The sequence below is a fragment of the Ciconia boyciana genome, chromosome 36 (assembly GCF_034638445.1).
Source record: "Ciconia boyciana chromosome 36, ASM3463844v1, whole genome shotgun sequence".
Classification (NCBI taxonomy): domain Eukaryota; kingdom Metazoa; phylum Chordata; class Aves; order Ciconiiformes; family Ciconiidae; genus Ciconia; species Ciconia boyciana.
The window spans coordinates 534,699-562,311 of NC_132969.1; the positions used below are offsets into that span (position 1 = coordinate 534,699).

The window sequence follows — 27,613 nt, forward strand, 5'->3', positions numbered from 1 at the left end:
CGGGGGAGGGAGCAGCTGCGCCCCGGATTAGGAGCCGAGCCCGGCCCATCCCCCGGCAGCTGCCGGACCCCCGTGGGGCCGGGACCCCAAAGTGGGGCTGGGAGCCCCCAAAGTGGGGTCGGGACCCCCCAAAATGGGGCGGGGGACCCCCAAAACGGGGTCGGGACCCCCCAAAACGGGGCTGGGGACCTCCCAAAACGGGGTCGGGACCCCAAAACGGGGCCGGGGACCCCCAAAATGGGGCCGGGCGCCCACAAAACGGGGCTGGGAAACCCCAAAGGGGGTCAGGACCCCAAAACGGGGTCAGGACCCCCAAAATGGGGCCGGGGACCCCCCAAAACGGGGTCAGGACCCCCAAAATGGGTCCGGGTGCCCCCAAAACGGGGCTGGGAAACCCCAAAACGGGGTCAGGACCCCCAAAATGGGGCCGGGACCCCCAAAATGGGGTGCGGAGCCCCCCCAAATGGGTCCGGGAAACCCCCAATGGGGTCGGGGTCCCCCGAAGTGGGGTTGGGACCCCCCCAAAATGGGTCGGGACCCCCCGGAATGGGGCTGGGAGACCCCAAAATGGGGTCGGGAAACCCCAAAGTGGGGCCGGGAGCCCCCAAAATTGGTTGGGCCCCCAAAATGGGGTCAGAAACCCCCATAACGGGGTCAGGACCCCCAATATGGGGCTGGGACCCCCAAAGTGGGTCGGGAACACCCCAATGGGGCCGGGACCCCCCAAAATGGGGTTGGGACCCCCCAAAACCAGTGGAAAGGGGACAAAAATAGGGTCAGGGTCCCCCAAAAATGCTCTGGGGGGACAGGGCCGGGGACCCCCAAAAATTACGCTGGGGGGCAAAAACAGGGTCAGGGCCCCCCCGAAATGGGGTCAGGGCCCCCCAAAATACCTCGGGGGAGAATAGGGTGAGGGCCCCCCCAAAAGTGGGATAGGAGCCCCCCCAAAATGGGGACCCAGAACCCCAAAACGGGGGCTGCGAGCCCCAAACTGGGACAGGGACCCCAAAAGTGGGGGCCGGGACCCCAAAACGGGGAGAGGGACCCCAAAACTGGGGTAAAGGACCCCAAAACTGGGGACAGGGACCCCTAAATGGGGACAGGGACCCCCAAAATTGGGGACAGGGACCCCAAAACTGGGACCGGGAACCCCAAAAGTGGAAGCAGGACCCCCAAAACTGGGGTTTCTAACCCCAAAACTTCCTCTGCTGACCTTTAAACTGCCCCCACGCCCCCCCCGGGGACCCCAAAACCTCCGCAGGGACCCCAAAACCCCCCCCCCGGACCCCAAAATCCCCCTGGGACCCCAAAATCCCCCCGGGACCCCAAAACCCACTCCCACCCCCCAGCGACGGCGCAGCCCCCCCCCGGGGCAGCCCCCAATTTGGGGGTGTCACCCTTCGTGTGTCCTCCCCCCCCCCCAAACGAAGCCGAAAGTCTCCATTTTCCGCTTTTCTTTGAAAAGGCGCCCGCGGTTTCTGTACAAACCGACCCGAAACTGGGGTGGGGGGTGGGGGCGGGGAAGGGGTTTGGGGGGTTAAAACGACCCCCGTAGAAAAATAAACCTCGGGGGAGGGGTGGGGGTGGATCGCACCCCTCCCCACCCCTGTAGTGTTTTTTTGGGGGGGGGGCTGTAACGTACCTGGGGGGCCGCAGGGGCCGTACCATCGCGTTGGGGGGGGTTAAGGGGGGGAGGGGGAGCGTAACGAGGTCCGTAATTTGGGGGGGGGAGGGGGCCGCGCCCGCGTCAGACGAAGGGGTAGGGGTTGCTGACGGCCTGAGCGCGGCCCCTCCCCCTCCCCCCGGGGCGGGGGTCTTTGGGGTGGGGGTCCCCTCCTCGCGTCGCCGGTTGTTCCTTCCTCCTCCTCCTCCTCCTCTTCCTCCTCGCCGGGGGGGCCGCTACGGGAGGTGCTTGGCTCTGCCAAATAAAATAGAAGGGGGGACAGGCGAGGGAGGGGCGTCAGGGTGTTGCGAGGCCGGCGTCAGGCGCACGGGGGGTCCGGGGGGGTCGCGTGTCCCCCCCCTTCCTCCTCCTCTTCCTCCCCGTGTGTCCCCCCCCCCGCGGCGCCCCACTCACAAACAGTCGCTGGCGGCGATGGAGAGGAGCGCGGGGGAGTCGGGGCTGCGGGGGTCGGGGTCACAGGCGGCCGAGCGGCTCCCGGACCTGTCCCGGCCTGCGGCGGGGCCGGGGGGGGGACAGAGACCCCGTGAGAGGGGGCGGGGGGTGGGGGACAGGCGGACAGACGGACACGGGGCGGGGGGGGGGATGGACAGGCGGACGCGCGGATAGGGAGAGGGGGGAACAGGCGGAGGCGTGGGGAGGGAGGAGTGGGACAGACGGACACGCAGACGTGGAGAGGGAACAGCCGGACACGGACACATGGAGAGGGAACAACCGGACACACGGACATGGAGACAGAACAGTGGGACACACAGACAGAGAACAGCTGGACACAGACACAGGAAAAAGGAACAGCCGGACACACGGACGTGGAAAAGAAACAGCCGGACACAGACACCTGGAGAGGGAACAGCCGGACACACAGACGTAGAGAACAGCGGGACACACAGACGGGAAACAGCCCGATACAGACACATAACAAGGGAACAGCCGGACACACGGACATAGAAAGGGAACAGCCGGACACGGACACACAAGAAGAGAACAGCCAGACTCACGGACGTGGAGAAGGAACAGCCGGACACGGACACACAGACACAGAGAATGAACAGGCGGACGCAGACAGAGGGTGAGGGAACAGCCGGACACACGGACACGGTGACGGAAGAGTTGGACACAGACACGTATGTGTGGTGCGGGGAAAGGCAGAGGGGGACGCACACCCGGAGAGGGAACAGGCGGACAGACAGACAGAGGGAACAGGCGGACAGACAGACAGAGCGAACAGGCGGACGCGTGCAAAGAGAACACCTGGTGCCAAACGCGTGTGTTTGGGGTGGGGGGTGTTGGACGCCGATGCGCACACCTGGAGAAGGAACAGCCAGACACATGCACGCACACACAGAGGGAACAGCCGGATGTGTGCACACACGCACACACACACACACAACAGCTGGATGCGTACGCACACACACAGCAGAAACAGCTGGACGCGTGCACACACACACAGAGAACAGCTGGACACGTGCACACATAAACACAGGGACCAGCCGGACATGTGCACGCACACACAGGGAACAGTCGGACATGTGCATGCACACACACAGAGGGAACAGCTAGACACGTGCACGCACGCACACGCACACACACACAGAGAACAGTCGGACACGTACACACACACACAGAGAACAGTCGGACACGTACATGCACACACGCAGAAGGAACAGCCGGACACGTGCACGCACACACACACACACAGAAGTCGGACACGTGCACACGCGTACACACGGAGAACAGTCGGACACATGCACGCACACATGGAGAACATCTGGACATGCACACACACACACGGAGAACAGCCGGACACGCACACACGCACACACAGAGAGAACAGCTAGACACGTGCATGCACACACACACACAGAGAACAGCTGGACACGTGCACACACACACACGCGCACACACACAGAGAACAGTCGGACACGTACACACACACACAGTCGGACACGTGCACACACACACAGTCGGAGAACAGTTGGACACATACACGCGCACACAGAGAACAGTCGGACACGTGCATGCACGCACACAGAGAACAGTCAGACACGCACACACACACAGAGAACAGCTGGACATGTGCACGCACGCACATGTACACACACACACAGAGAACAGCCGGACACGTGCACGCACACACACACACACAGAGAACAGTCGGACACGTGCACACACACACACAGAGAACAGCCAGACACACACACACACACACACAGAGAACAGCCGGACACGTGCACGCACACAGAGAACAGCCGGACATGTGCATGCACACACACAGAGAGAACAGCCGGACACGTGCATGCACACACACGCGCACACATGCACACAGAGAACAGTCGGACACGTGCATGCACACACACAGAGAACAGCTGGACACGCACACACACACACAGAGAACAGCCGGACACGTCCACGCACACATGTGCACACACACACACGGAGAACAGTCAGACACGCACACACACGCACACACACAGAGAACAGCCGGACGTGCACACACGCACACAGAGAACATCCGGATATGCACACGCACACACACACAGAGAACAGCCGGACGTGCACGCACACACACAGAGGGAACAGCCGGACACGTGCACACACACACACGCACACACACAGAGAACAGTTGGACACGTGCGTGCACGCACACACAGAGAACAGCCGGACGTGCACACACACACACAGAGAACAGCCGGACACGCACACACACACACACACACAGAGAACAGCCGGACACGCACACACGCACACAGAGAACAGCCGGACACGCACACACACACACAGAGAACAGCCGGACACGCACACACACACACAGAGAACAGCCGGACGTGCACACACACACACAGAGAACAGCCGGACGTGCACACACACACACACAGAGAACAGCCGGACGTGCACACACGCACACAGAGAACAGCCGGGACACGCACACACGCACACAGAGAACAGCCGGACGTGCACACACACACACAGAGAACAGCCGGACACGCACACACACACACACAGAGAACAGCCGGCCGCACGCACACCCCGAGGGAACACCTCGCCGCACGCGCGTCCCTCCGCAGCGGGGGCCGTCGGCCGCCGACACGCGCCCCCCCCGAGCAAACCTCCCCCCCCCGCCCCCGCAGAAGGAACCCCCGCACACGCACACCCCCGCCGAGCGCCCCGTGTCCCCCCCCATCCCCTCTCCCCCCCAGGACGCGGTGTTCCCCCCCCCCCTCACCGTGCAGGCGCTGGGAGGCCACCACGTAACTGAGGAGGGTGACGTTGCTGGAGCCGCCGGACTCGAGGGGGATGGGGTGGACGCGGAAGTGCTCCAGCATGTCGAAGATGGTCTGGAACCAGAGGTGCTGCACGCGGCACTGCGCCTCCTCGTTCAGCGACAGCCGCAGGTGCTGCCGAAAACAACGCCCGCCGCCGTCACCCGCGAGCCCCCCGCTTCCGCCTGCCTTCCCCCGCCCCCCCCGCCCCCCGTTTCCCGCTCGGTTCGGGGGTGTTTTTCCCCCGGTACCTTGGCTTTCCCCTGGAAGTTGAAGGTGAGGACGTACTCCCCGCGCCGCGTCTCGCTCTGCCGCACCAGGAAGACGCCGTGGCTGCCGGCGCCGCCGGCCAGCACCAGCTGAGCCGCCTTCAGGCGGGAGAGGGTCCCGTGGAACCAGGGGTAGTCGGAAAGGGGGTGCTCCAGGGGGTCCCCCTCGCCCCCCTCCGCCTGGAAGAGGAACTGCCCTGCCGAGGGGCGGGGGTCAGGGAGGGAAAAGGGGGCGGGGGGTGGTTTGGGGTCCCGGGGGAAATGGGGGTTGGGGGGGAATGGGGGATTTGGGGTGATGGGGGAATAGGGAGTTTTGGGGGGATGGGGGGTTTGGGGGAATGGGGGGAAGAGGGGGTTTTGGGGGCTTGGGGGAATACGGGGTTTTGGGGGGCTTGGGGGGTGGTTTGGGGTCCCGGGGGAATGGGGGGTTTGGGGGTGATGGGGGAATAGGGGGTTTGGGGGAACGGGGGGTTTGAGGGGGAACAAGGGGGTTTGGGGTCCCGGGGGGAATGGGGGGTTTGGGGGTGATGGGGGAATAGGGGGGTTTTGGGGGGGATGGGGAGGAATAGGGGGTTTGGGGGGGAACGGGGGGGGGGTTTGAGGGGAACAAGGGGGTTTGGGGGGTCCCGGGGGGGAATGGGGGGGTTTGGGGGTGATGGGGGGAATAGGGGTTTTGGGGTGATGGGGGGGGGGAAGAGGGGGTTTTGGGGGGCTTGGGGGAATACGGGGGTTTTGGGGGATGGGGGGCTTTGAGGGGGAACAAGGGTGGTTTGGGGGTCCCGGGGGAATGGGGGGTTGGGGGTGATGGGGGAATAGGGGGTTTTGGGGTGATGGGGGGGGAAGAGAGGGCTTTGGGGGCTTGGGGGGGAATACGGGGGTTTTGGGGGCGGGGGGTGGTTTGGGGTCCCGGGGGGGGAATGGGGGGGTTTGGGGGTGATGGGGGAATAGGGGGTTTTGGGGGGAATGGGGCAGGTTTGGGGGTGATGGGGGGAAGAGGGGGTTTGGGGGGGTTTGAGTAGGGAACAAGGGGGTTTGGGGGTCTCGGGGGAAATGGGGGTTGGGGGTGATGGGGGAATAAGGGGGTTTTGGGGGGGGAATGGGGGTTTGGGGGAACAGGGGGGAATACAGGGGTTTTGGGGGACGGGGGGTGGTTTGGGGGTCCTGGGGGGGAATGGGGGGTTTGGGGGTGATGGGGGAAGAGGGGTTTTGGGGGAAAATGGGGGGGTTTGGAGGGGCTTGGGGGAATACGGGGTTTTGGGGGCGGAGGGTGGTTTGGGGGTTTCGGGGGGAATGGGGGGTTTGGGGGTGATGGGGAATAGGGAGGTTTTGGGGGGAATGGGGGGGTTTGGGGGGAACAAGGGGTTTGGGGGGCTTGGGGGAATACGGGGGTGGTTTGGGGGTCCCAGAGGGGAATGGGGGGTTGGGGGTGATGGGGGGGAATAGGGAGTTTTGGGGGGGAATGGGGGGTTTGGGGGTATTGGGGGGAAGAGAGGGTTTTGGGGGCTTGGGGGGGAATACAGGGGTTTTGGGGGCTTGGAGGGGTGGTTTGGGGTCCCGGGGGAATGGGGGGTTGGGGGTGATGGGGGAATAGGGGGTTTTGGGGGAATGGGGGGTTTGGGGGAATACGGGGTGGTTTGGGGTCCCAGAGGGGAATGGGGGGTTTGGGGGTGATGGGAGGAAGAGGGGGTTTTGGGGGGTTTGGGGGGGAACAAGGGGGTTTGGGGGGTCCTAGGGGGAATGGGGGGTTGGAGGTGATGGGGGAATAGGGGGTTTTGGGGGAATGGGGGTTTGGGGGAACAGAGGAGGAATACAGGGGTTTTGGGGGCGGGAGAGTGGTTTGGGGGTCCCGGGGGAATGGGGGGTTTGGGGTGATGGGGGGGGAAGAGGGGTTTTGGGGAGAATGGGGGTTTAGGGGGCTTGGGGAGAATACGGGGTTTTGGGGGCGGGGGACGGTTTGGGGGTCCGGGGGAATGGGGGGTTGGGGGTGATGGGGGGAATAGGGGGTTTTGGGGGAATGGAGGGTGGGGGGAGAGAGGGGCAGTTTGGGGGTCCTTGGAGAAGGGGGAAGGGGGATTTGGGGGAATTGGGGGTCCTGGGGGGAATAGGGGTTTTGGGGGAATGGGGGCAGAGGGGGCGGTTTGGGGGTCATGGGGGGGGAATGGGGGGTTGGGGGTGATAGAGGGGAATAGGGGTTGTGGGGGGAATTGGGGGGCTGTGGGGGAACGGGGATTTGGGGCTCCTGAGGGAGGAATAGGGGGTTTTGGGGTCCTGGGGGGAATGGGGGTTTTGGGGTCCTGGGGAGGAATGGGGGGTTGGGGGTGATGGGGGAATAGGGGTTGTGGGGGAGAGAGGGGCAGTTTGGGGGTCCTGGGGGGGAAATGGGGGTGATAGGGGGAACAGGGGCGGTTTGGGGGTCCTGGGGGGGAACGGGAGGTTTGGGGGATGGTGAGCGGGGAGGGGCAAGGGCGGTTTTGGGGGGCAATGAGGAGAAAATGGGGGTGCAGGGAGGGAAAGGGGGTCGGGGGTGCGGAGGGAAGACGGGGGATTTGGGGGAAGGGTGGGAACGACAGCCCCCCCAAAACCCCCCTGGGGAGGATGTGGGGGGTGCAGACCCCAAAACCGCCCCAAAGGTCAGCGAGGGGGCACCGACCCCAACCCCCAAAGAGCCCCAAACTTGGGGTACAGCCCCCGCCCCCCCCCCAGGAGCCCCAGGATGGGGGCAGCCCCCAGACTTGTCCCCCAAAGACCTCGCCCGTGGGGTGCAGCCCCAACTGCCCCCCAAGGACCCCAAAATCGGGCTCCAGCCCCCAAGCCTTCCCCAACGGCACCAAAATTGGGGTCCAGCTCCCCCAAGCACCCCAAAACTGGGGCACAGCCCCCAAATCCCCCTAGAGACCCCCAACGTGGGGCTCCAGCCCCCAGTGCCCCCCAAACACCCCAAAATGGGCACCCAGCCCCCAAATCCCCCCCCAACCACCCCAAAATTGGGGCACAGCCCCCAAATGCCCCCTACAGACCCCCAACGGGGGGTCCAACCCCAAATCCCCCCAAGGACCCCAAAATCGGCGCACAGCCCCCAAATGCCCCCTACAGACCCCCAACGGGGGGGTCCAACCCCAAATCCCCCCCAAGGACCCCAAAATCGGCGCCCAGCCCCCAAATGCCCCCTAGGGACCCCCAATATGGGGCTCCAGCCCCCCAATCCCCCAAAATCGGCGCCCAGCCCCCAAATGCCCCATAAACCCCCAATATGGGGCTCCAGCCCCCAATCCCCCCCAAAGACCCCAAAATGGGGTGCAGCCCCCAAACCCCTTACCTGCCCCGCCGGGGGTCGGGAAGGGGCGTGCAGCAGCCGGGGGGAAGGGGCTCTGGAGCCGCTCGGCCGCCTCCTCGATGGGGACGCGGGGGGCAGCTCGGGGGGGGCAGCTCCATGGAGCCCAGGCAGGAGGCCGAGACGGAGCTGGGGGAGACGGAGGCCGAGGGGCGCTCGGAGAGACCCCGTAGGCACCTGGGGGGGGAAGGGGGTTAGGTAGAAATTGGGGGGGGATGGGGGGGATGGGGGGCGGGGTCACCTTGAGCCAAGTGCTCGGTGCTGTCGGCCGGCACCAGCGGCAGCTCCCGGCCGGAGCCGCTCCCGAGTGGTTGAGGCAGGGGGGCCGGGGTCTCCGCTTCCTCCCTGGGGGGAGAAGGATTAGGGGGACCCCCTGCTCCCCTGGGGGGCAGAAGGGTTGGGGACCCCCTCGGGGAAGGGAAGGGGAGGGGGAAAAGAGAGAAGGGGGAAGGGGGAGGGGAGGGAAAAGGGGGGAAGGGGGCCCTAAATTAAAGGGGGGAGATCAAAATGGGGGGGAGAGAACAAAATGGGGGTACACAGAAGGGATTGGGGGGGCAACGGGGGACCCCAAAATGGAGAAAAAAGAAAGAAAATAAAAAGAGCAAAAAGAACAGAAAAAGAGGAAAAAAAAAAAGGCATGGGAACCCCGAACTAAGGGGGGGGCAAATGGGGCCCCCAAATTGAAACAAAAATGAAAAAAGGGGACCCCAAATTACAATAGGGGGCAAACGGGACCCCCAAATTAAGAAAAAACTGTTGGGGGGCCAAATGGGACCCCCAAATTAAGGGGGGGTTGGGGGCAAACGGGGACCCCAAATTACAAGGAAAGGGGAAAATGGGGACCCCAAATTAAGGGAAAAATGGAGGGGAAGGGGAACCCTGAATTACGGGAAAAATGGGGGAAATGAGAACCCCAAATTAAGGGAAAAGTGGGAAAGAAGAACCCCAAATTAAAAAGCAGAAAGGGGGAGGGCAGACGGGACCCCAAACTAAGGGGGTGTTGGGGGCCCCCAAAACGGCGGGGAGGACCCCAAGGTGGAAATTGGGGTGGGGCGGGGTGGGGGGGGGAAACGGGGCAGAAAAGGGAAAAGGAAGAGGAAAGGGGTGGGGAGGGGAGGAAGGGGACCCTCCGGGTGGGGGGTGTCCCCAAGGGGGGGTCCCCGAGGCTCACCCCGGGGCGACGCAGGCCTGGATGTCGGCCAGCCACCCCCGCGCCTGCTGCGCGTCCCCCGCCTCCAGCAGCAGCTCCGGCCCCCGCGCCACCTGCGGGACAGGGCCCCCGTCACCGTCACCGTCCCCTCCCTGGCCCTGCCACCCCCCGTGTCCCCTCCCTGGCCCTGCCACCCCCCGTGTCCCCTCCCTGCCCCTACCACCCCCCCGTGTCCCCTCTGCATCCTTCCGATTTCCATCCGTGTCCCTATGTCCCCCGTGTCCCCCCCGTCCCCTGTGTCCCCCATGTCCCCTCCCTGTCCCCTGCGCCCCCGTTCCTGTGACCCCCGTGTCCCTCCCTGCCCCTGCGACCCCCCGTGTCCCCTCTGCGTCCTTCCGATTTCCATCCGTGTCCCTGTGTCCCCCGTGTCCCCTCCCTGTCCCCTGTGTCCCCCGTCCCTGTGTCCCCCGTGTCCCCTCCCTGTCCCCTGTGTCCCCCGTCCCTGTGTCCCCCCGTGTCCCCTCCCTGTCCCCTGTGTCCCCCGTCCCTGTGTCCCCCCATGTCCCCTCCCTGTCCCGTGTCCCCCGTCCCTGTGTCCCCCCGTGTCCCCTCCCTGTCCCCTGTGATCTCTCTCCCTGTCCCCGTGTCCCCTCCCTGGTCCCCGCGTCCCCCCATCCCTGTGACCCCCCGTGTCCCCTCCCTGTCCCCCCACATCCCCTCCATGTCCCTGTTCCTCTGTGTCCCCTTCCTGTCCCTCTGCATCCCCTCCCTGTCCCTGTGTCCCCCCGTCCCTTCTCTGTCCCTGTCCCCCCGCATCCCCTCCGTGTCCCCGGGACCCCCAATGTCCCGGTGTCCCCTCTGTGTCCCTGTGACCCCTCTCCATCTCCCCGTGACCCCCCATCTCCTCTGTGCCCTTGTGACCCCCCATGTCCCCTTCCTGTCCCTGTGTCCCCTCCATGTCCCTGTGTCCCCCACCCATGTCCCTCCGAGCCCCTGTGACCCCCCGTGTCCCCTCTATGTCCCTGTGTCCCCCCGTGTCCCCTCCCTGTCCCGTGTCCCCCGTCCCTGTGTCCCCCGTGTCCCCTCCTGTCCTCCGTGTCCCCCCGTCCCTGTGACCCCCCCGCGTCCCCTCTATGTCCCTGTGACCCCCCGTGTCCCCTCCCTGTCCCGTGTCCCCTGTCCCTGTGTCCCCCGTGTCCCCTCCCTGTCCCCCGTGTCCCCCGTCCCTGTGACCCCCCGTGTCCCCTCCCTGTCCCCCCCACATCCCCTCCACGTCCCTGTCCCTCTGCATCCCCTCCCTGTCCCTGTGTCCCCCCCCGTCCCTTCTCTGTCCCTGCGACCCCCCGTGTCCCCTCCCTGTCCCTAGGACCCCTGTCCCTGTCCCCCCACATTCCCTCCGTGTCCCCGGGACCCCCCAATGTCCCGGTGTCCCCTCTGTGTCCCTGTGACCCCTCTCCATCTCCCCGTGACCCCCCCCATCTCCTCTGTGCCCTTGTGACCCCCCATGTCCCTGTGTCCCCTCCACGTCCCTGCGTCCCCTATGTCCCCTCCCTGTCCCTGTGTCCCCCCACGTCCCTGTGTCCCCTCTCCATCTCCCCGTGACCCCCCACCCATGTCCCCTCCGAGTCCCTGTGACCCCCCGTGTCCCCTCCACGTCCCCGTGTCCCCTCTGAGTCCCTGTGACCCCCCGTGTCCCCTCCACGTCCCCGTGTCCCCCCCGTGTCCCCTCTATGTCCCTGTGACCCCCCATGTCCCCTCCCCGTCCCCGTGTCCCCTCCATGTCCCTGTGACCCGTGTCCCCTCCACGTCCCCGTGTCCCCTCCGAGTCCCTGTGACCCCCGTGTCCCCTCCCCGTCCCCGTGTCCCCTCCCCGTCCCCCACGCTCCCTCCTCCACGTCCCTCTCCACCCCGTCCATGTCCCCTCCGTGTCCCCGTCCCCCCACGTCCCTGCGTCCCCTTCCCTGTCCCCTCCGCGTCCCTCCGTCCCCTCCGTCCCCCATGACCCCCGATGCCTCTGTGTCCCCTCCCTGTCCCCCTGTCCCCCCGTGTCCCCATATCCCCCCCGTGTCCCTGTGACCCCACATCTCTGTCCCCTCCCTGTCTCTATGTCCCCTGTCCCCTCCGTGTCCCCTCCCGCCTCTGTGTCCTCTCCGTGTCCCTGTCCCCTTCACATCCCGCTGTCCCCTCCGCTGTCCCCTCCCTGTCCCTGCACCCCCCAGGTCCCCACGTCCCCTCCGTGTCCCTGCGTCCCCGTCTCCCCTCCGCGTCCCTCTGTCCCCCCCACGTCCCCGTGTCTCCCCGTGTCCCCACCAGTGTCCCTGTGTCCCCTCCATGTCCCCCTGTCCCCCCGTGTCCCCATATCCCCCCCGTGTCCCTGTGACCCCACGTCTCTGTCCCCTCCGTGTCCCTGCGTCCCCGTCTCCCCCTCCATGTCCCTCTGTCCCCCCACGTCCCCGTGTCTCCCCCGCGTCCCCTCCATATCTCTATGTCCCCCCGGTGTCTCTGTGTCCCTCTGTCCTTCCATGTCCCCCACGCCCTGTGTCCCCACGTCCCCTGTCCCCTCTGCGTCCCCTCATGTCTCTCTGTCCCCTCTGTGTCCCCCGGTCCCCTCTGTGTCCCTGTGTCCTTCCACGTGCTCATATCCCCGCGTCCCTGTCCCCTTCACATCCTGCTGTCCCCCTCCGCTGTCCCCTCCGCTGTCCCCGCACCCCCCCAGGTCCCCACGTCCCCTCCGTGTCCCCACGTCCCCATCTCCCCTCTGCGTCCCTGTCCCCCACCACGTCCCCATGTCCCCTCCGTGTCCCTCCGTCCCCCCTGGTGACTCTGCGTCCTTCTGTCCCCCTATGTGCCCGTGTCCCCCCCCCACATCCCTGTGTCCCCGCGTCTCTGTCCCCTCCTTGTCTCTACGTCCCCTATCCCGTCACATCCCCTGTCCCCTCATGTCCCCTCTCTGTCCCCATCCCCCTCCCGTCCCCTCTGCGTCCCCCAGGTCCCCACGTCCCCTCCGTGTCCCTGCGTCCCCGTCTCCCCCTCCATGTCCCTCTGTCCCCCCACGTCCCCGTGTCCCCACCAGTGTCCCTTTCACATCCCCGTGTCCCCATATCCCCCCCGTGTCCCTGTGACCCCACGTCTCTGTCCCCTCCATGTCTCTACGTCCCATCCCCTCCGTGTCCCTGCGTCCCCGTCTCCCCCTCCACGTCCCTCTGTCCCCCCACGTCCCCGTGTCCCCCATGTCCCCCCAGTGTCCCCATGTCCCCTCCATGTCCCCACGTCCCCCGTGTCCCTGTGACCCCACATCTCCGTCCCTCCCTGTCTCTACGTCCCCTGTCCCATCTCTGTCCCCATCCCCTCCCGTCCCCTCTGTGTCCCCCCAAGTCCCCACGTCCCCTCCGTGTCCCTGCGTCCCCGTCTCCCCCTCCGTGTCCCTCTGTCCCCCCCACGTCCCCGTGTCCCCTCCCTATCCCCCGCTGTCTCTGTGTCCTCTCCACGTCCCTACGTCCCCCCATGCCCCGTCTCCGTCCCCTCCCTGTCTCTACGTCCCCTCACGTCCCCTCTCTGTCCCCATCCCCTCCCGTCCCCTCTGTGTCCCCCCAGGTCCCCGCATCCCCCCGCGCCCCCTGTCCCCCCCGTCCCCGCGTCCCCCCCCGCCTCACCTTCAGCACGAACGCGTTCTCCCTGTCCGGCGCCTCCAGCGCCGCGCTGGCGCGGGCGGCCGTCACCGCCGAGCAGGGGACACTGACCTGCGCCTTGGTGGCCTGCGGGAGGTGACAGAGCCGTGCCGCCGCGTCACCAAAACAAAAAAGAAGGGGGTCGCCCTCCCTCGCCCTCCCCCCCCCAAAACCCACCTTGGGGGGGACGTAGAGCTCCAGGGCCGCTCCCTTCCCGCTCCTCCGCAGCAGCAGGCGGCAGCGCTGCCACCGTCCCCGCGCGTCCCCCCCCCACGCCGCCGCCGTCCCCCCTCCCCCGTCGTCGGCCACCATAAAATTGAGGACCCCCTCGCGTTTGGGGGGGGCGGGGGGACGCCCCAAGCGTAAACGTTCGAAACGGTGGCTCCAGCGCTCGGGGGGAGGGGCGGGGGGATCCCCTCCCCCCGCGGAATTGGAGTTGGTGTTGGCGGGGAGGGGAGGGAGCGAGGGGCGGGGGGAGGGAGGTTTCGCCCCACCCCTCCCCCCACCCCCGCCACTGCAAAATGCCCCGGACGCTGCGGCCGACGCTGCGGAGGGAGAAACGTTTGCGGAGTTTGGCTTTGGGGAGGGGGGGAAGGGAATCGCTTCCCCCTCCCCCGCCCCCCTCCCCTGCCCCCAAATCTTCGGAGCTGCGCGATTGAGGGGGGCCCCCCCCGGGAAAAGGGGGGTCGGAAGGGGAAGCGGCGGCGGAAGATTCGCTCCCGGTTTCGGACGGATCGCGAGGGGGGGGCGGGGGATGGGCGCCGGTGAAGGGGGCGATGGGGTAGCGGGGCGGGGGAGGGGAGGCGTCGGGGCCCCCCCCGGCCGCTCGCGTCACTTCGGCTTCGAAATGTTCCACGAAATGGCGGGCGAAGCGGTGGGAAAACGCCGCCTCCGCCCCCGCCCCCCCGAACTGGGGGTGGGCGCTAACGAAGGCCAGGTAACGGCGGGCGAAGTCGCGGGCGGCGGCCCGGGCGTGGCTCTCGCAAAAATCCCGCCACCCCGGAGGGGGAGGGGCGGGGGTCTCTTCTCCTCCTCCTCCTCCCGTTACCGCGACGGCGTCGGCCTCGGCCTCCCCCGCCGCGCTGCCGTTCATGGCGGGGGTGGGGGGCCCGGGGGACCCCGAATCCGGCTGCAGGTTGGCCCGGCGGCCGCGCTCGGCCTCACCTGGGGGGAGGGAGGGGCAGGGTTGGGGGAGGGCGGGAGGAGCCCCCCAGCCCCTCTGACACCGCTGAGCCCCTCCCCCGCCCCCACGACCCCCAAACCCGCCCCCAGGGCCAGCCCGGAGCCCCCAAATCTGCCCCCCGGTTCCCCACCCCCAAATCTGCCCCCCGGTCCCTCCCCCCGAGCCACCCCCAGCCCCCAACACCCGCTCGCCGGGCTCTCCCCCCACCCAGCCCCCATCGCCCTCCCCGCCCCCCAAGAACCCCAATGGCCACCCCTGCCCCCCAATTCTTCCCCTCAGCACCCTCCCCCTCCGGGACCCCTCCCCACCCCTCTCCCTGCCCCCCAACACCCCCAGGGCCACCCCACCCCCCGAGCCCTCCCTGGCCCCACAGCCCCCGGGCCCCCCGAGCCCTCTCCCACCCCGCCGGGCCCCTCCCCACGCTCCCCCTCGCCCCTCCGGGCCCCCTCTGCCCCCCGGCCCCGGTGCTGACCATGGCGGCCCCGCCCCGCCCCGGCTCCACGTCGCTGGTCCCGAATGCGAAGGGGGCGGGGGGGCCCAGACCCCCCCTTCTGCTTCTTCTGCTTCTTCTTCCTCCTCCTCCTCCTCCTCCTCCTCCTTCTCCTACTCCTCCTCCGCCCCCCCGCCTGCCGCTTCCGCTTCCGGGCCGCGGCCGCGCTTCCGCTTCCGGCGGCGCAGAGCGGCCCCTCCTGCCGCCGCTCACCATAGAGACGGGCGGCGCTGGGCGGCTGCCGCCGACCATAGAGCGAGGAGGCCGGCGTCGGCTAGAGCGGCGCGGCGAGAGCAGTAGAGAGCCGCTCGTTCCTCCTGCTTCCCCCTCCGCCTAGAGCGTCTCACCCGCTCCACAGCGCCGCGCAGGCCCGGCGGGCCGCCCCGCCCCCACCCCCGCGCCAGCACCATAGAGGCAGAGCTCGGAGGACTAGAGCGTCGCCCTGCGTCAGGCGGCGCGGCAGAACCATAGAGAGCGGGAGGCGGGCGAGGCCAGAGCGGCCACGGAGATGGGGGAGGGGGGGTCCCCGGTTCCCGGCGGTACCTGACGGGGAGGGGGGGGGCTCCCGGCGGGGCGGGGGCGGACTCGCCCCCCCGCCGTGCTGCGGCCGGCGGAAGGATCCGCCCGTGTCCTCAAGCGCCCCCCGAGCGGCGGCGGCCGGGCCGCGGGGGGCAGTGCGCATGCGCGCCACGCCGCTTCCCTCTCTGCGCATGCGCCGCGGAGGCGCGCAAGAGATCGGCGCGCAGGCGTGGGAGGGGGACCGGCGGGATGGGGGGGCTTCGCGCATGCGCCGAGAGAGGGGCGCGCATGCGCAGGAGGGGGAGTGGCGGGAGAATAGCTCTGCGCATGTGCGTGGAGGGAGCGGCGGGAGGGGGGTGCGCGCGTGCGCGGGGGAGCGGAGGGAGGGGGGAGCCCCGCGCATGCGCGGGTGCGCGGAGGGCAGGGGTGCGCTCCGCGCATGCGCAGCGCGCTACCGGCGAGCGCAGCGCCCTTTGTGGCCCCGACGCGCATGCGCGGGGCGGCGAGGGACTATTTTCTCAGCGGAGGCAGCACCGGCGGGCAGAGAAAGGCGCTAAACCCCCCCGAATAACCCCGGAACGGCCAAAAACGCGTTGCCGGGAAACGTTTGGGTTTTTTCGGGGGGCTGAAAACGGCGAGCGGAGTGAGGCAAACCCGTTGCCCGACAGGGGCAGTGCGCATGCGCAGGCGGAAGGAGCCGGGAGTCGAAGGCGGCGCCGCGGCCCCGTCTCCCTCCGCCGCTTCCTCCGCCCCCCCCAGGGCTCCGCCAACGGCCGCGCCGCCGCCGCCGCCGCCGCGGGGGGGAGAGGCCCCGGCCCGGCCCCAGGCCCCGGCTCCAGGCTCCGGCTCCGGCCCAGGCCTCCGCCCCCGCCCCGCCGCCATGCTGAAGCAGCCGCTGCCCGCCCCGCCGCCGCCCGCCGCCCGCAAGGCCCCGCCGCCGCCGCCGCCGCCGCCGCCCCCCCCTCCTCCTCCTCCTCCTCTTCCTCCTCCTCCTCCTCCTTCTTCCTCCTCCTCCTCCAGCGCCAGCCCCAACGGCAGCCTCAGCCCCGGGCCTGCGGCGGGGGGCCCGGTCCGCCCGGCCAGCGCTGCCGGGGAGGGGGGCGGCGGCGGCAGGTAATGGGGAGGGGATTGGGGGAGGGGCCCTCAGGCATCGGGGGTGGGGGTAATGAGGGGTGGGGGTCCCCACACATCCACCCCCGGTATCGGGGGGAATTGGGGGCTGGGGCCCATAGATGGGGTGGGGGCAGGGCGGGACCCCAGAGGGAGGGTGGGGATGGGGCTCAGCCCCCCGTAATGAGTGGCTCCCCTCCCCCACTTAACGAGCCCGTCTCCTTGCAGGGGTCAGAGCACGGAAGGGCCCCCAAGTGCCGGTAAGTGCCCCCAAGTTGTGGGGAGAGCTTGGGGTCCCGCCCCACCCCAGTTGGGGGTCGGGGGTGGGGTGCTCCCCTCACCCCTTCTCGCCCCTCCCCAAAGGTGTTTGAGGGGTTTACAACAACTCCCGCATGCTGCACGTGCTGACGGCCAGCGTGGTGAGTGGGGGCTGGGGGCGGGTGTGGGGCTGGCTGGGGGGCTGGGGGGCAACGGTGTGGCTGCAAGTGGCTATGGGGCTGGGGGGTGTTGGCTGGAGGAGGAGCTGGGGGGCTGCTATGGGGCTGGGGGGTGGTTATGGAGCTGGGTGTGGGGCTGAGTAGGTGGCTATGGGGCTGGCTGGGGGGCTGGGGGTGCAGCTATGGGGCTGGGGGGCAGTTATGAGGCTGAAAGTGGTTATGGGTTGGGGGTGTTGGGTGGAGAAAAGCTTACAGGTGTGTGGGGAAGTGCTATGGGGCTGGGTGTGGGGCTGAGTAGGTGGTTATGGGGCTGGGCAGGCAGTTATGGGGCTGGCTGTGGGGCTGGGGGATTGTTATGGGGCTCAGAACTGTTATGAGATTGGGGGTGTTGGCTGGAGGAGCAGTTGTTAGGGGGCTGCTATGGGGCTGAGTAGGTGGTTATGGGGCTGGGGGCTGAGTAGGTGGTTATAGGGCCGGGGGACAGTTAGGGGCTGGTTGTGGGGCTGTTATGGGGGTAAGAGTAGTTATGGGGCTGGGGGTGCTGGCTGGAGAGAGCATTGTGGGGGCTGACGTGTTGTTATGGGGCTGGCTGGGGGCTGAGTAGGTGGTTATGGGGCTGGGGGGGCGGCTATGGGGCTGGCTGGATGGACAGTTATGAGGCTGAGAGCGACTGTGGGGCTGACTGTGGGGTAGGAAGTTTGCTATGGGGTTGAGAATGGTTGTGGGGCTGGGGGCTGCTGTGGGGCTGAGGGCGGGTTATAGGGTTGGAAGACTGGCTGGGGGTGGGTTAGGGGCTGGGGGGCTGCTGGGGGTCAGTTATGGGGCTGAGGGAGCTGTTATGGGGCTGGCTGTGGGGCCGGGGAGGTGGTTTTGGAGACGGTTGTGGGGCTGAGTGGCTGCTGTGGGGCTGGAGGTGCTTCTGTGGGGCTGCTTGTGGGGCTGGGGAGGTTGCTATGGGTGCAGAGGAGTCTCTGTAAAGCTGGGTGTGGGGCTGGGAGGGTTTTATAGCACTGGTTATGGGTCTGAGAAGATTGTTATGGGTCTGAGTGTGTCTCTATGGGGCTGCTATGGGGCTGGGGGTGCTTATGTGGGGCTGGCTATGGCGCTGGGACAGTTTTTATGGCCCCAATGGAGTTTCTGTGGGTGTGGAGATGCTTTTATGGAGGCCGCTATGGGTCTGGACAGCCTGTTATGGGCCTGGGGGTGCCTCTATGGGGCTGTCTATGGGGCTGGAAGAGGCTTTACGAGATTGGAGCTGCTTTTATGGCGCCTGTTGTAGGGGTGGGGCACCTGGTATTGCTCAGGGGGAGGCTGCTATGGGTCTGGGGGTGTCTCTGTGGGGCCAGCTATGGGTCTGGGGTAGGTTTTACGGCGCTGATGGAGTCTCTGTGGGTGTGGTGGTGCCTTTATGGGACCTGCTATGGGTCTGGAGAGCCTGTTATGGGTCGGGGGGTGTCTCTATAGGGCTGCGTATGGGGCTGGGGGAGGTTCTGTGGGGCTGGAGAAGTTTCTATGGGGCCGGAGAAGCGTTTATGAGACTGGAGCTGTCTTTATGGCGCTTGTTATGGGTCTGGGAGAGGCCGCTATGGGTCTGGAGAGGCTGCTATGGGTCTGGGGGTGTCTCTGGGGCCGGCTATGGGTCTGGGGTAGGTTTTACGGTGCTGATGAAGTCTCTGTGGGTGTGGAGGTGCCTTTATGGGACCTGCTATGGGTCTGGAGGGCCTGTTATGGGTCAGGGGGTGTCTCCATGGGGCTGGCGGAGGTTCTGTGGGGCTGGAGAAGTTTCTATGGGGCTGGAGAAGCATTTATGAGACTGGGGGCGTCTTTATGGGGCCTGTTATGGGTGTGGGGCGCCTGGCATGGGTCTGGGGGAGGCCGCTATGGGTCTGGAGAGCCTGTTATGGGTCTGGGGGTGTCTCCATGCGGCTGCGTGTGGGGCCGGGGGAGCTTCTGTGGGGCTGGGGAAGTTTCTATGGGGCTGGAGAAGCATTTATGAGACTGGAGGCGTCTTTATGGGGCCTGTTATGGGTGTGGGGCGCCTGGCATGGGTCTGGGGGAGGCGTCTGTGGGTCTGGAGAGGCCGCTATGGGTCTGGAGAGGCCGCTATGGGTCGCCGCCCCCCAGGGCTCCACCTGCGAGGTGAAGGTGAGGAGCGGCAGCACCTTCGAGGGCATCTTCAAGACCCTCAGCTCCAAGGTCAGCCCCTTCCCCTCCCCCCTTCCCCTCCCCCACCCCCACCTCCCCTCCCCCTCACCCCTCTCCCCTGCCCCCCAAGTTCGAGGTGGCCCTGGACGCCGTCCACCGCCGCCCCCCGGAGCCGCCCGGGGGGGGCCCGCGCCGCGAGGACATCGTGGACACCATGATCTTCCGCCCCGCCGACCTCGTCCTCCTGCGCTTCTGCAACGTCGACTTCGCCTACGCCACCAAAGGTGCGGGGGCGGGGGTTGGGCTCCCCCTTTCCCCTCCCCCCCCCGCCCCCCGCGCTCATTTTTGGGGGTTTTTTTTGAAGATAAATTCACCGATTCGGCCATCGCCATGAGCTTGAAGCTGAACGGGGAGCACAAGGAGAAGGTGCTGCAGCGCTGGGAGGGCGGCGACGGCGCCAGCGACGACTACGACCTGGAGTCCGACATGGTGAAAACAAATGAAATTAAAAAAAAGCGTTCGGGCAGGGAGGGGGGGGGGGGGGGGAAAGCGTAAAAAGTTGCGTTTCGGGGCGAAACCGGGGTTTTTTGGGCTCGCCGCAGTCCAACGGGTGGGACCCCAACGAGATGTTCAAGTTCAACGAGGAGAACTACGGCGTGAAGACGACGTACGACAGCAGCCTGGCCTCCTACACGTGCGTGGGGGAGGGGGCTGGGGGGTGGGGGAGGGGCCGGGGTCCCCCTGACCCCTCCCCCGCCCCGCAGGGTGCCGCTGGAGAAGGAGAACTCGGAGGCGTTCCGGGCGCGGGAGGCGCGGGCGGCGGCGCTGGCGCGGGAGATCGAGTCCAGCCCCCACTACCACCAGCGCCTGGCCATGGAGGAGGAGGAGGGGCGCGGCGAGGAAGAGCGGCACGGGGGGGGGGGGGGCCCGCGGCACCCCCCGGCCCCCGCCCCCGCCCCTTCCGGCCGGGACAGCCCGGCCGCGGCTCCCCCGCGGTGAGAGGCGCCCCGGGACCCCCCAAATTCCCTCGATCCCCCCCAAATTCCCTCGATCCCCCAAATCTCCCTCGATCCCCCAAATCTCTCGATCCCCCCAGATCCCCTCGATCCCCCAAATCCCCTCGATCCCCCCAAATCCCCCTCGATCCCCCCCCCAAATCCCCCTCGATCCCCCCCAAATCCCCCTCGATCCCCCCCCCAAATCTCTCGATCCCCCCCAAATCTCTTGATCCCCCCAAATCTCTTGATCCCCCCCGAAATCTCTTGATCCCCCCCAAAATCTCTCGATCCCCCCAAAATCTCTCGATCCCCCCAAATCTCCCTCGATCCCCCAGATCCCCTGGATCCCCAAATCCCCTCGATCCCCCCAATCTCTCGATCCCCCCAATCTCTCGATCCCCCAAATCCCCCTCAATCCCCCCCAAAATCTCTCGATCCCCCAAAATCTCTCGATCCCCCCAGATTCCCTCGATCCCCCCCCCAAATTCCCCTCAATCTCCCTCGATCCCCCCCAGATTCCCCTGGATCCCCCAGATCCCCCTCGATCCCCCAAATCCCCTCGATCCCCCCCCAATCTCTCGATCCCCCAAATTCCCTCGATCCCCAAATCCCCCTTGATCCCGCCCCAAATCCCCCTCGATCCCCAAATCTCTCGATCCCCCAAATTTCCCTGATCCCCCAAAATCCCCCAAAATCCCCCAATCCCCCCAAATCTCTTGATCCCCCAAAATCCCCTCTGATCCCCTAAATTTTCTCGACCCCCAAACCCCTTCACTCCCCGAAGACGTTCCTCAGTCCCCCCAAAAACCGAGTGCCCCCCAAACTCCCTCAGTGCCCCCAAAAGTCCCTCGAGCCCCCAAAAGACCCCGTGATCCCCAAATCCTCTCGATTCCCCCAAACTCCCCTGATGCCCCCAGAAGCCTTCGCCCCCCCACCCCCAAACCGCCCTGATCTCCCCGGTCCCCAAAACCCCCTGCCCCCCAAATTATTTCAATCGCCCCAAAAACTCGATCCCCCAAACTCCCCAACCCCCAAACTCCCCGACCCCCCAAACTCCCCTGACCCCCAAAACCCCCTGATCCCCCAAACCTCCCCTGACCCCCGGAACCCCCGATCCGCCCCAGCACCCCCGCCCCCCCAACTCCCCTGACCCCCCCCAACCCCCCCAAACTTCTCTGGTCCCCAAAACCCCTGACCCCCAAATCCTGCTCACGCCCCCTTGCACTGTGACAGCCCCAAAACCCCCTGAGCCCCCAAAACCCCCTGACCCCCCCAAAATCTCCCTGGCCCCCCAAACCCCTCCTGGATCCCCCACCGCAACCCCCCTCCCCCAAAACCTCTCTTGACCCCCCACCCCCAAAACCCCCAAAACGCTCCTTGACTCCCCCATCCCCCCCAGCCCCCTGGCCCAAAATCTCCCTGACCCCCACCCCCTCCTGACCCCCTTTCTTGCCCCCCAGGAGAACAAGTACCCCCCCTCCCCAGCGGGTGCGGGGGGCGGCCTCCGCTGCGGCTCCTCCCGGAGGGGGCGAGGGGGCTCCCTGCCCCCGCGCCCCCCACCCCACCCCGAGCCGGGCGTCAACGGAGGTGAGGAGCGGGCGGGGCCGGGGAGGGGAGGGGCACGGCTGGGTGCCCCCCCGACTGACCCATCCCCCCAGGGCCCTCGCGGATGTCCCCCAAATCGCAGCGCCCCGTGCGGGGGGAAGGCGGCGGCCGGCGGGGGAGGGCGCCCGGCAGAGACCCCCCGCCCTCCCCCAGGTGAGGGGGAGGGAGGAGGTGAAAGGGGGAGGGGCTGGGAATCGAGGGGGAGGAGCAAAACTGAAGGGGAGGGGTGACATTTGAGGGGAGGGGCTGAAAATGAAGGGGAAGGGGTGAAAGGGGAGGGGCTGGGAATCGAGGGGGAGGGGCTGGGAATCGAGGGGAGAAGCAAAAGTGAAGGGGAGGGGTGAAATTTGAGGGGAGGGGCTGGGAATCAAGGGGGAGGAGCAAAGTGAAGGGGAGGGGTGACTGAGGGGAGGGGCTGAAGACGAAGGAGAAGGAGTGAAAGTGGAGGAGATAAAAATGAAGGGGAGGGGCTAAAAATGAAGGGGAGGGGCTGAAATCGGGGGAGGGGCTAAAAATGAAGGGGAGGGGCTGGGAATCGAGGGGAGGGACAAAAGTCGAGGGGAGGGGCTGGGAATCAAGGGGGTGGGGTGCAAATCATGGGGGAGGGGCAGAAATCCAAGGGGTGTGGTAAAATTAAAGGGGAGGGGCTTAAAGTGAAGGAGGAGGAGGAAATTAAGGGGCGGGGTTTATAATTAAGAGAGGTTTTTTAATTAGAGATTGTGATTAAAAGGGAGGAGTTTAAAAGGGGCAGGGCTGAAGGAGGAGGGGCTTAGCGTTAATGGAGTAAAATTAATGGGGGCTTAGGGGCGGGGTGTAGAATTAAGGGGCGGGGCTTAAAATTGGGGGGTAATTAAAGGAGTGGGTAACGAAGCAGGTTGATGGGGGGGGCGGAAGGGTGAGCCCCTCCCCGCTCACCCCTCCTCCCCTCCCCTCCTCCCGGCAGCGGGCGCATGTACCCCCCGCTCCCCCAGCGGCCGCCCCCAGGACCCCCGGTGGGGAGGCGGGGGAGGGCCCCCTCCCAACCCCCTCCCCCAAACGGCCGCCCCGCCCCCCTCCCCCCCCAAGGAGCCCTCCCCGCCGCCAAGGACGCCGGCAGAGCCCTGGAGGCCCCCGGACCCCGGACCCCTCCAAAACCCCGGGAAAGGTAAAGGGGGCGACCCCAACTTGGGGGTGGGGCGGGTGGGGTGCTCCCCCCTCACCCCGTTTTGGGGTCCCCCCCCCCCAGGCGGGCTGCAGACGGAGCAGCAGCGCAGTCAGCTGGAGGAGCTGCGCAAGTTCGGGGCCCAGTTTAAGGTGTGGGGCAGCCGTGGGGTGGGCACGGAGCGTGTGGGGTGGCTGTGGGGCAGCCGGGGGGTGCGGAGGGTGGTTGTGGGGTGGATGTGGGGTGTGGAGGGGGTGTGAGGCACATGGAGGGGCCGTGGGGGGGCACGGAGCGTGTGGGGCGGGTGGGGGGTGGCTGTGGGGCGGCTGGGGGGTGTGGAAGGTGGTTGTGGGGCGGCTGTGGGGCGTGGAGGGGGTTGTGGGGCACGTGGGGTGGCCGTGAGGCAGCCGTGGGCGGCCATGGGGTGTAGAGCAGAGCCGTGGGGAGGCTGCGAGGTGTGTGGGGTGGCCGTGGGGCAAGCGGGGTGGCCGTGGGGCAAGCAGGGTGGGCGTGGGGCAGCTATGGGGTGCTCGTGGGGTGCCTGTCGTGATGTGGGGTGGCTATGGGGTATGCGGGGCAGCTGGGGGGTGGCCGGGGGCCCTGTGGGGCAGCCGTGGGATGGCTATGGGGGTGTGCGGTGACCACGGGGTGGCTATAGGGTGGCCGTGGGGCAGCCGTGGGAGGTGTGGGGTGACCGTGGGGTGCCTGCGGCATGGCTATGGGGGTGTGGGGTGGCCGGGGGCGGTTGTGGGGCAGCTGTGGGAGGTGTGGGGCAGCTGTGGGGTGGCCGTGGGGCAGCCGTGGGGGCGTGGGGTGACCGTGGGGTGCCTGCGGTGTGGCTATGGGGGTGTGTGGTGACCGTGGGGCGGGTGTGGGGTGGCCGGGGGTGGTTGTGGGGCAGCTGTGGGAGGTGTGGGGCGGCTATGGGGTGGCTGTGGGGCAGCCGTGGGGCGCTCACCCCCTTTTTTTCCCAGCTGCAGCCCAGCAGCGCCCCGGAGCCCCGGAGCCCTTCCCCCGGGGTGCGGAGCCCCGAGGGGAGGGGGAGGGCGCCGAGGGCCCCGAGGCCGAGGGGGCGGAGGAGAGGGGGGGGGGGCCCGCCACCCCCCCGGGGACCCCCCCGGGCAAAGGCGAGGGGGAGGAGAAGGAGGAGGGGCCGGTGGCCGAGTGAGTGGGGCGGGGGGCACGGGGGTGGGGGTGGTGAATTTGGGGGGCACGGGGGGTTGGGGGGGGATTTTGGGGGCCATGAGGCTGGGGGGTGAATTTGGGGGGCACGGGGGTTTGGGGGTGGGGAGGTTTTGGGGGTGGGATTGGGGGGGTGAATTTTGGGGGCCACAGGGAGGTTTGGGGGACGAAGGGGTTTGGGGTGGGGAATTGGGGGCACGAGGGGGTTGGGGGGGTTGGGGCGGGGAGGTTTGGGGGGCACAGGGAGGTTGGGGGCGGGGAGGTTTTTGGGGGGGGTGAATTGGGGGGCACGGGGAGGTTTTGGGGTGTTGGGGGCTGGCGAGATTTGGGGGCACGCCGAGCTTTCCTGGGGGCACAAACAATTCTGGGGCGCGTGGCCAGGCTGGGGGCCCCGCCGGGCTGGGGGGAAGGGGGTTTGGGGGCCAGCAGGTTTGGGGGCTGCAAGGGGGTCTCGGCAGAGGCCATTGCCCCCAGAACCCCCCTTTCTCCTCCTTGGACCCCAATTTTTTGTTGTACCACTTCCCCCAATTCTCCCCTTACACCCCAATTCCCCTCAATTCCCCCTTGCACCCCAATTCTGCTCCTTTGCCCCCCCCATTCCCCCTTACACCCCATTCCCCTTTACACCCATTCCCCCTTACACCCCCATTCCCCTACACCCCCATTCCCCCTTACACCCCCATTCCTCTTTTTTACATCCCCAATTTCTCCTTTTACACCCCAATTCTCCTCCCTTGTCCCCCAACCCCCTTTTACACCCCCTTCCCCCATTCCCCCCAATCCCCCCTTTACACCCCCATTCCCCTTCCACCCCAATTCCCCCATTCCCCCTTACACCCCCATCCCCCCTTACACTGATTCTGTCATGCCCCCTAATCCCCCTTTACACCCCATTTCCAATTTACACCCCCCTTCCACCCCAATTCTGCCCTTGCCCCCCATCCCTCCTTACACCCCATTTCCCCCTTTTCCAATCCCCCCTTACACCCCTGATTCTGCTCCCTTGCCCCCCAATCCCCCCAACTCCTCCCTTAATCCCCCCTTACACCCCCATTCCTCTCCTTACACCCCCAATTTCTCCTTTTACACCCCAGTTCTGCTCCCTTGCCCCCCCAAACCCCCTTTACACCCCCATTTCCCCATTCCCCCTTACACCCCCCATCCCCTCTTCCACCCCAATTCTGCTCCCTTGCCCCCTAATCCCCCTTTACACCCCATTTCCCCATCCCCCTTACACTGATCCTGTCCCTTGCCCCCCAATCCCTCCTTCCCCCTTACACCCCCATTTCCCCTCTTCCACCCCAGTTCCCCCATCCCCCCTTCCACCCCATCCCCCCTACACCCCCGTTCCCCCTTACACCCCATCCCCCCTTACACCCCCATTCCTCCCTCGTTCCCCCATACACCCCCTTCCCCCTTACACCCCCATCCCCCGTTTACACCCCCATTCCTCTGCTTTACACCCCCAATTTCTCCTTTTACACCCCAGTTCTCCTCCCTTGTCCCCCCAACCCCCTTTACACCCCTTCCACCCCACCCCCCCCATCCCCCTTACACCCCCATTTCCCCCTTCCACCCCAGTTCCCCCCATCCCCCCTTCCACCCCCATCCCCCCTTCCACCCCATCCCCCCTTCCACCCCATCCCCCCTTCCACCCCATCCCCCCTTCCACCCCCATCCCCCGCCTTCCACCCCCATTCCTCCCTGTTCCCCCTTACACCCCCATTCCCCCTTACACCCCCATCCCCCTCGCCCCCTCCCCCGCCCCTCCCCCCGCCCTCCCCCAGGCAGGTGAAGCGCTCGACGCTGAACCCCCACGCCAAGGAGTTCAACCCCTCCAAGCCGCTGCTGGCCGTGGTGAGCGGGAGGGGCCCACATGCGGGGACAAGGGGGGGCCGGGAGAGGTTTGGGGACCCCCCTCACCCCTTCCCCCTTCCTCCCCCTCCCCAGAACAAAGCCGCCGCCGCCGCCACCCCCACCTCGCCGGGACCCCGCGCCCCCTCCTCCCCCGCCCTGGGGGTGCGGGCGGCCGCCGGGCAGGGGGGGGGGCCCCTCTACGGCCCCCACTACATCTCCTACATCCCCAGCTCCACATGAGCCCCGCCCCGTCCAGGTGAGACCCCCCACCCCCACCCCCCGGAAACGGGGGCCCCACCCCTCACCCCTTTCCCGCCCCTCCCCCAGGCCCCCAGATGTACCCCTACCCCGTCTCCGGCTCGCAGCAAGGCAAATACCGGGGGCGAAGGTGAGTGCCCCCCGTGCCCCTCCCCCACCCCGCTGGGGGGTCCCCGTGCCCCTCCCCCCGCACCGCGGTGTCTCTCTGCCCCTCCCCCGCAGGCTCGCTCCCGCCGCCGCGCTCGGAGCAGCACCCTCCCCCGCCTCCGCCCCCTGGTGCAGGCGGCGGCCGCCGGCCCCCAGGTGGCGGCCGCCCCTACTCCTCCTACATCTCCTACGGGCCCCAGCAGTTCGGGGGCAGCCCCCCTCGTGCAGCCCCTCCCCACTACCCCTCACAGGTAGGGCGGGGGAGGAGGGGTGGTGTGGGGGGTGTGAGGCGGGGGAGGGGTGAAATAGGGTGGGGGAGGGGCGGAATGGGGGGAGGGTGAGGCGGGGGAGGGGTGAAATAGGGTGGGGGAGGGGCGGAATGGGGGAGGGGGTGGAATGTGGGGGGTGAGGTGGGGAGGGGCGAAATAAGTGTGATGAGGTGGGGAGGATGAAATCTGGGGAGGGGCAAAAGTGGCAAGGTGGGGTGGGGAGGGGCGAAATAGGGTGGAGGGTGCTGTGGGGGAGGAGCGAAATGTTGGGGGTGTGAGGTGGGGAGGGGCGAAATGGGAGGAGGAGCAAAACGGGAGAGCTGAGGTGGGGGAGGGGTGAAATAGGGTGTGCGAGGGGAAGAGGTGAAAGGGTGGGGGAGGGGTGAAATCTGGTGGGAGAGCAGTAAAATGTGGGGGTGTGATGTGGGGGAGGGGCAAAATGGGGGGAGGAGCAAAACGGGGGGATGTGAGGTAGAGAAGGGGTGAAATAGGATGGGGAGGGGCAAAATGGGGGTGAGGCGGGGAGGGGCAAAACATGGGCGTGGGGGGAGGAGGCAAATACGGTGGGGGAGGGACAAAACGTGGGTGTGATGTGGGGAGGGGCAAAAGATGGTTGGGGGTGATGGGGTGGGGGAGGGGTAAGGGGGTGCGATATGGGGGGATGTAGCGTGGGGAGGGGCAGAATGTGTGGGGGGTGGAACATGGGGTGGGCGATGGGGCTGGGGAGGGGCGATAGGGTTGGGGGAGGGGTTGGGGAGGGGTGCTCTGACCCTCCCCTCCCCCAGCCCGTCTTCGCCCGATGCTGCCCAGCAGCCCCGGCTCCTGCCCTCGGGCAGCCACCCCCCCGCCATCGTCTCCTCCTCCGCCCCAGTACCCCCCGCCGAGCAGCCGCCCCCCAGACCCTCTACGGTGA

At 67.3% G+C, this 27,613-nt stretch overlaps 2 protein-coding genes across 2 annotated transcripts; one reads left to right on the forward strand and one right to left on the reverse strand.

Annotated features, from left to right (window-relative positions):
* Positions 1 to 1,847: 1,847 nt before the first annotated feature.
* Positions 1,848 to 15,705, reverse strand: SH2B1 (SH2B adaptor protein 1). Its single transcript, XM_072849095.1, has 11 exons — positions 15,015 to 15,705; positions 13,854 to 14,523; positions 13,537 to 13,741; positions 13,345 to 13,446; positions 9,713 to 9,804; positions 8,783 to 8,886; positions 8,527 to 8,718; positions 5,193 to 5,428; positions 4,905 to 5,076; positions 2,078 to 2,174; positions 1,848 to 1,918 (listed from the first exon to the last, which is right to left on the reverse strand). Exons 2-11 carry the CDS (start codon positions 14,450 to 14,452, stop codon positions 1,900 to 1,902), a joined length of 1,818 nt encoding a protein of 605 aa, XP_072705196.1. The 5' UTR covers positions 14,453 to 14,523; positions 15,015 to 15,705; the 3' UTR covers positions 1,848 to 1,899.
* On the forward strand, positions 14,451 to 27,613 carry ATXN2L (ataxin 2 like). Its single transcript, XM_072849096.1, is given in 17 exon segments — positions 14,451 to 14,494; positions 16,890 to 16,921; positions 17,034 to 17,080; positions 19,223 to 19,294; positions 19,374 to 19,527; positions 19,608 to 19,732; positions 19,846 to 19,937; positions 20,008 to 20,238; positions 21,701 to 21,769; positions 22,932 to 22,990; positions 23,072 to 23,139; positions 23,973 to 24,151; positions 25,957 to 26,026; positions 26,120 to 26,282; positions 26,354 to 26,414; positions 26,505 to 26,682; positions 27,572 to 27,613. Coding segments are annotated over 17 exon segments (1,686 nt in total).

What these genes read in the sequence shown, in the direction of transcription:
- SH2B1 (XM_072849095.1), bottom strand. Translation starts at nt 14,452, where the DNA reads ATGAACGGCAGCGCGGCGGGGGAGGCCGAGGCCGACGCCGTCGCGGTA. An exon ending in CACCGAGCACTTGGCTCAAG is followed by an intron (nt 8,719 to 8,782) that starts GTGACCCCGCCC and finishes TTCCCCCCCCAG; the next exon opens with GTGCCTACGGGGTCTCTCCG. An exon ending in ACTTCCAGGGGAAAGCCAAG is followed by an intron (nt 5,077 to 5,192) that starts GTACCGGGGGAA and finishes TGTTTTCGGCAG; the next exon opens with CACCTGCGGCTGTCGCTGAA.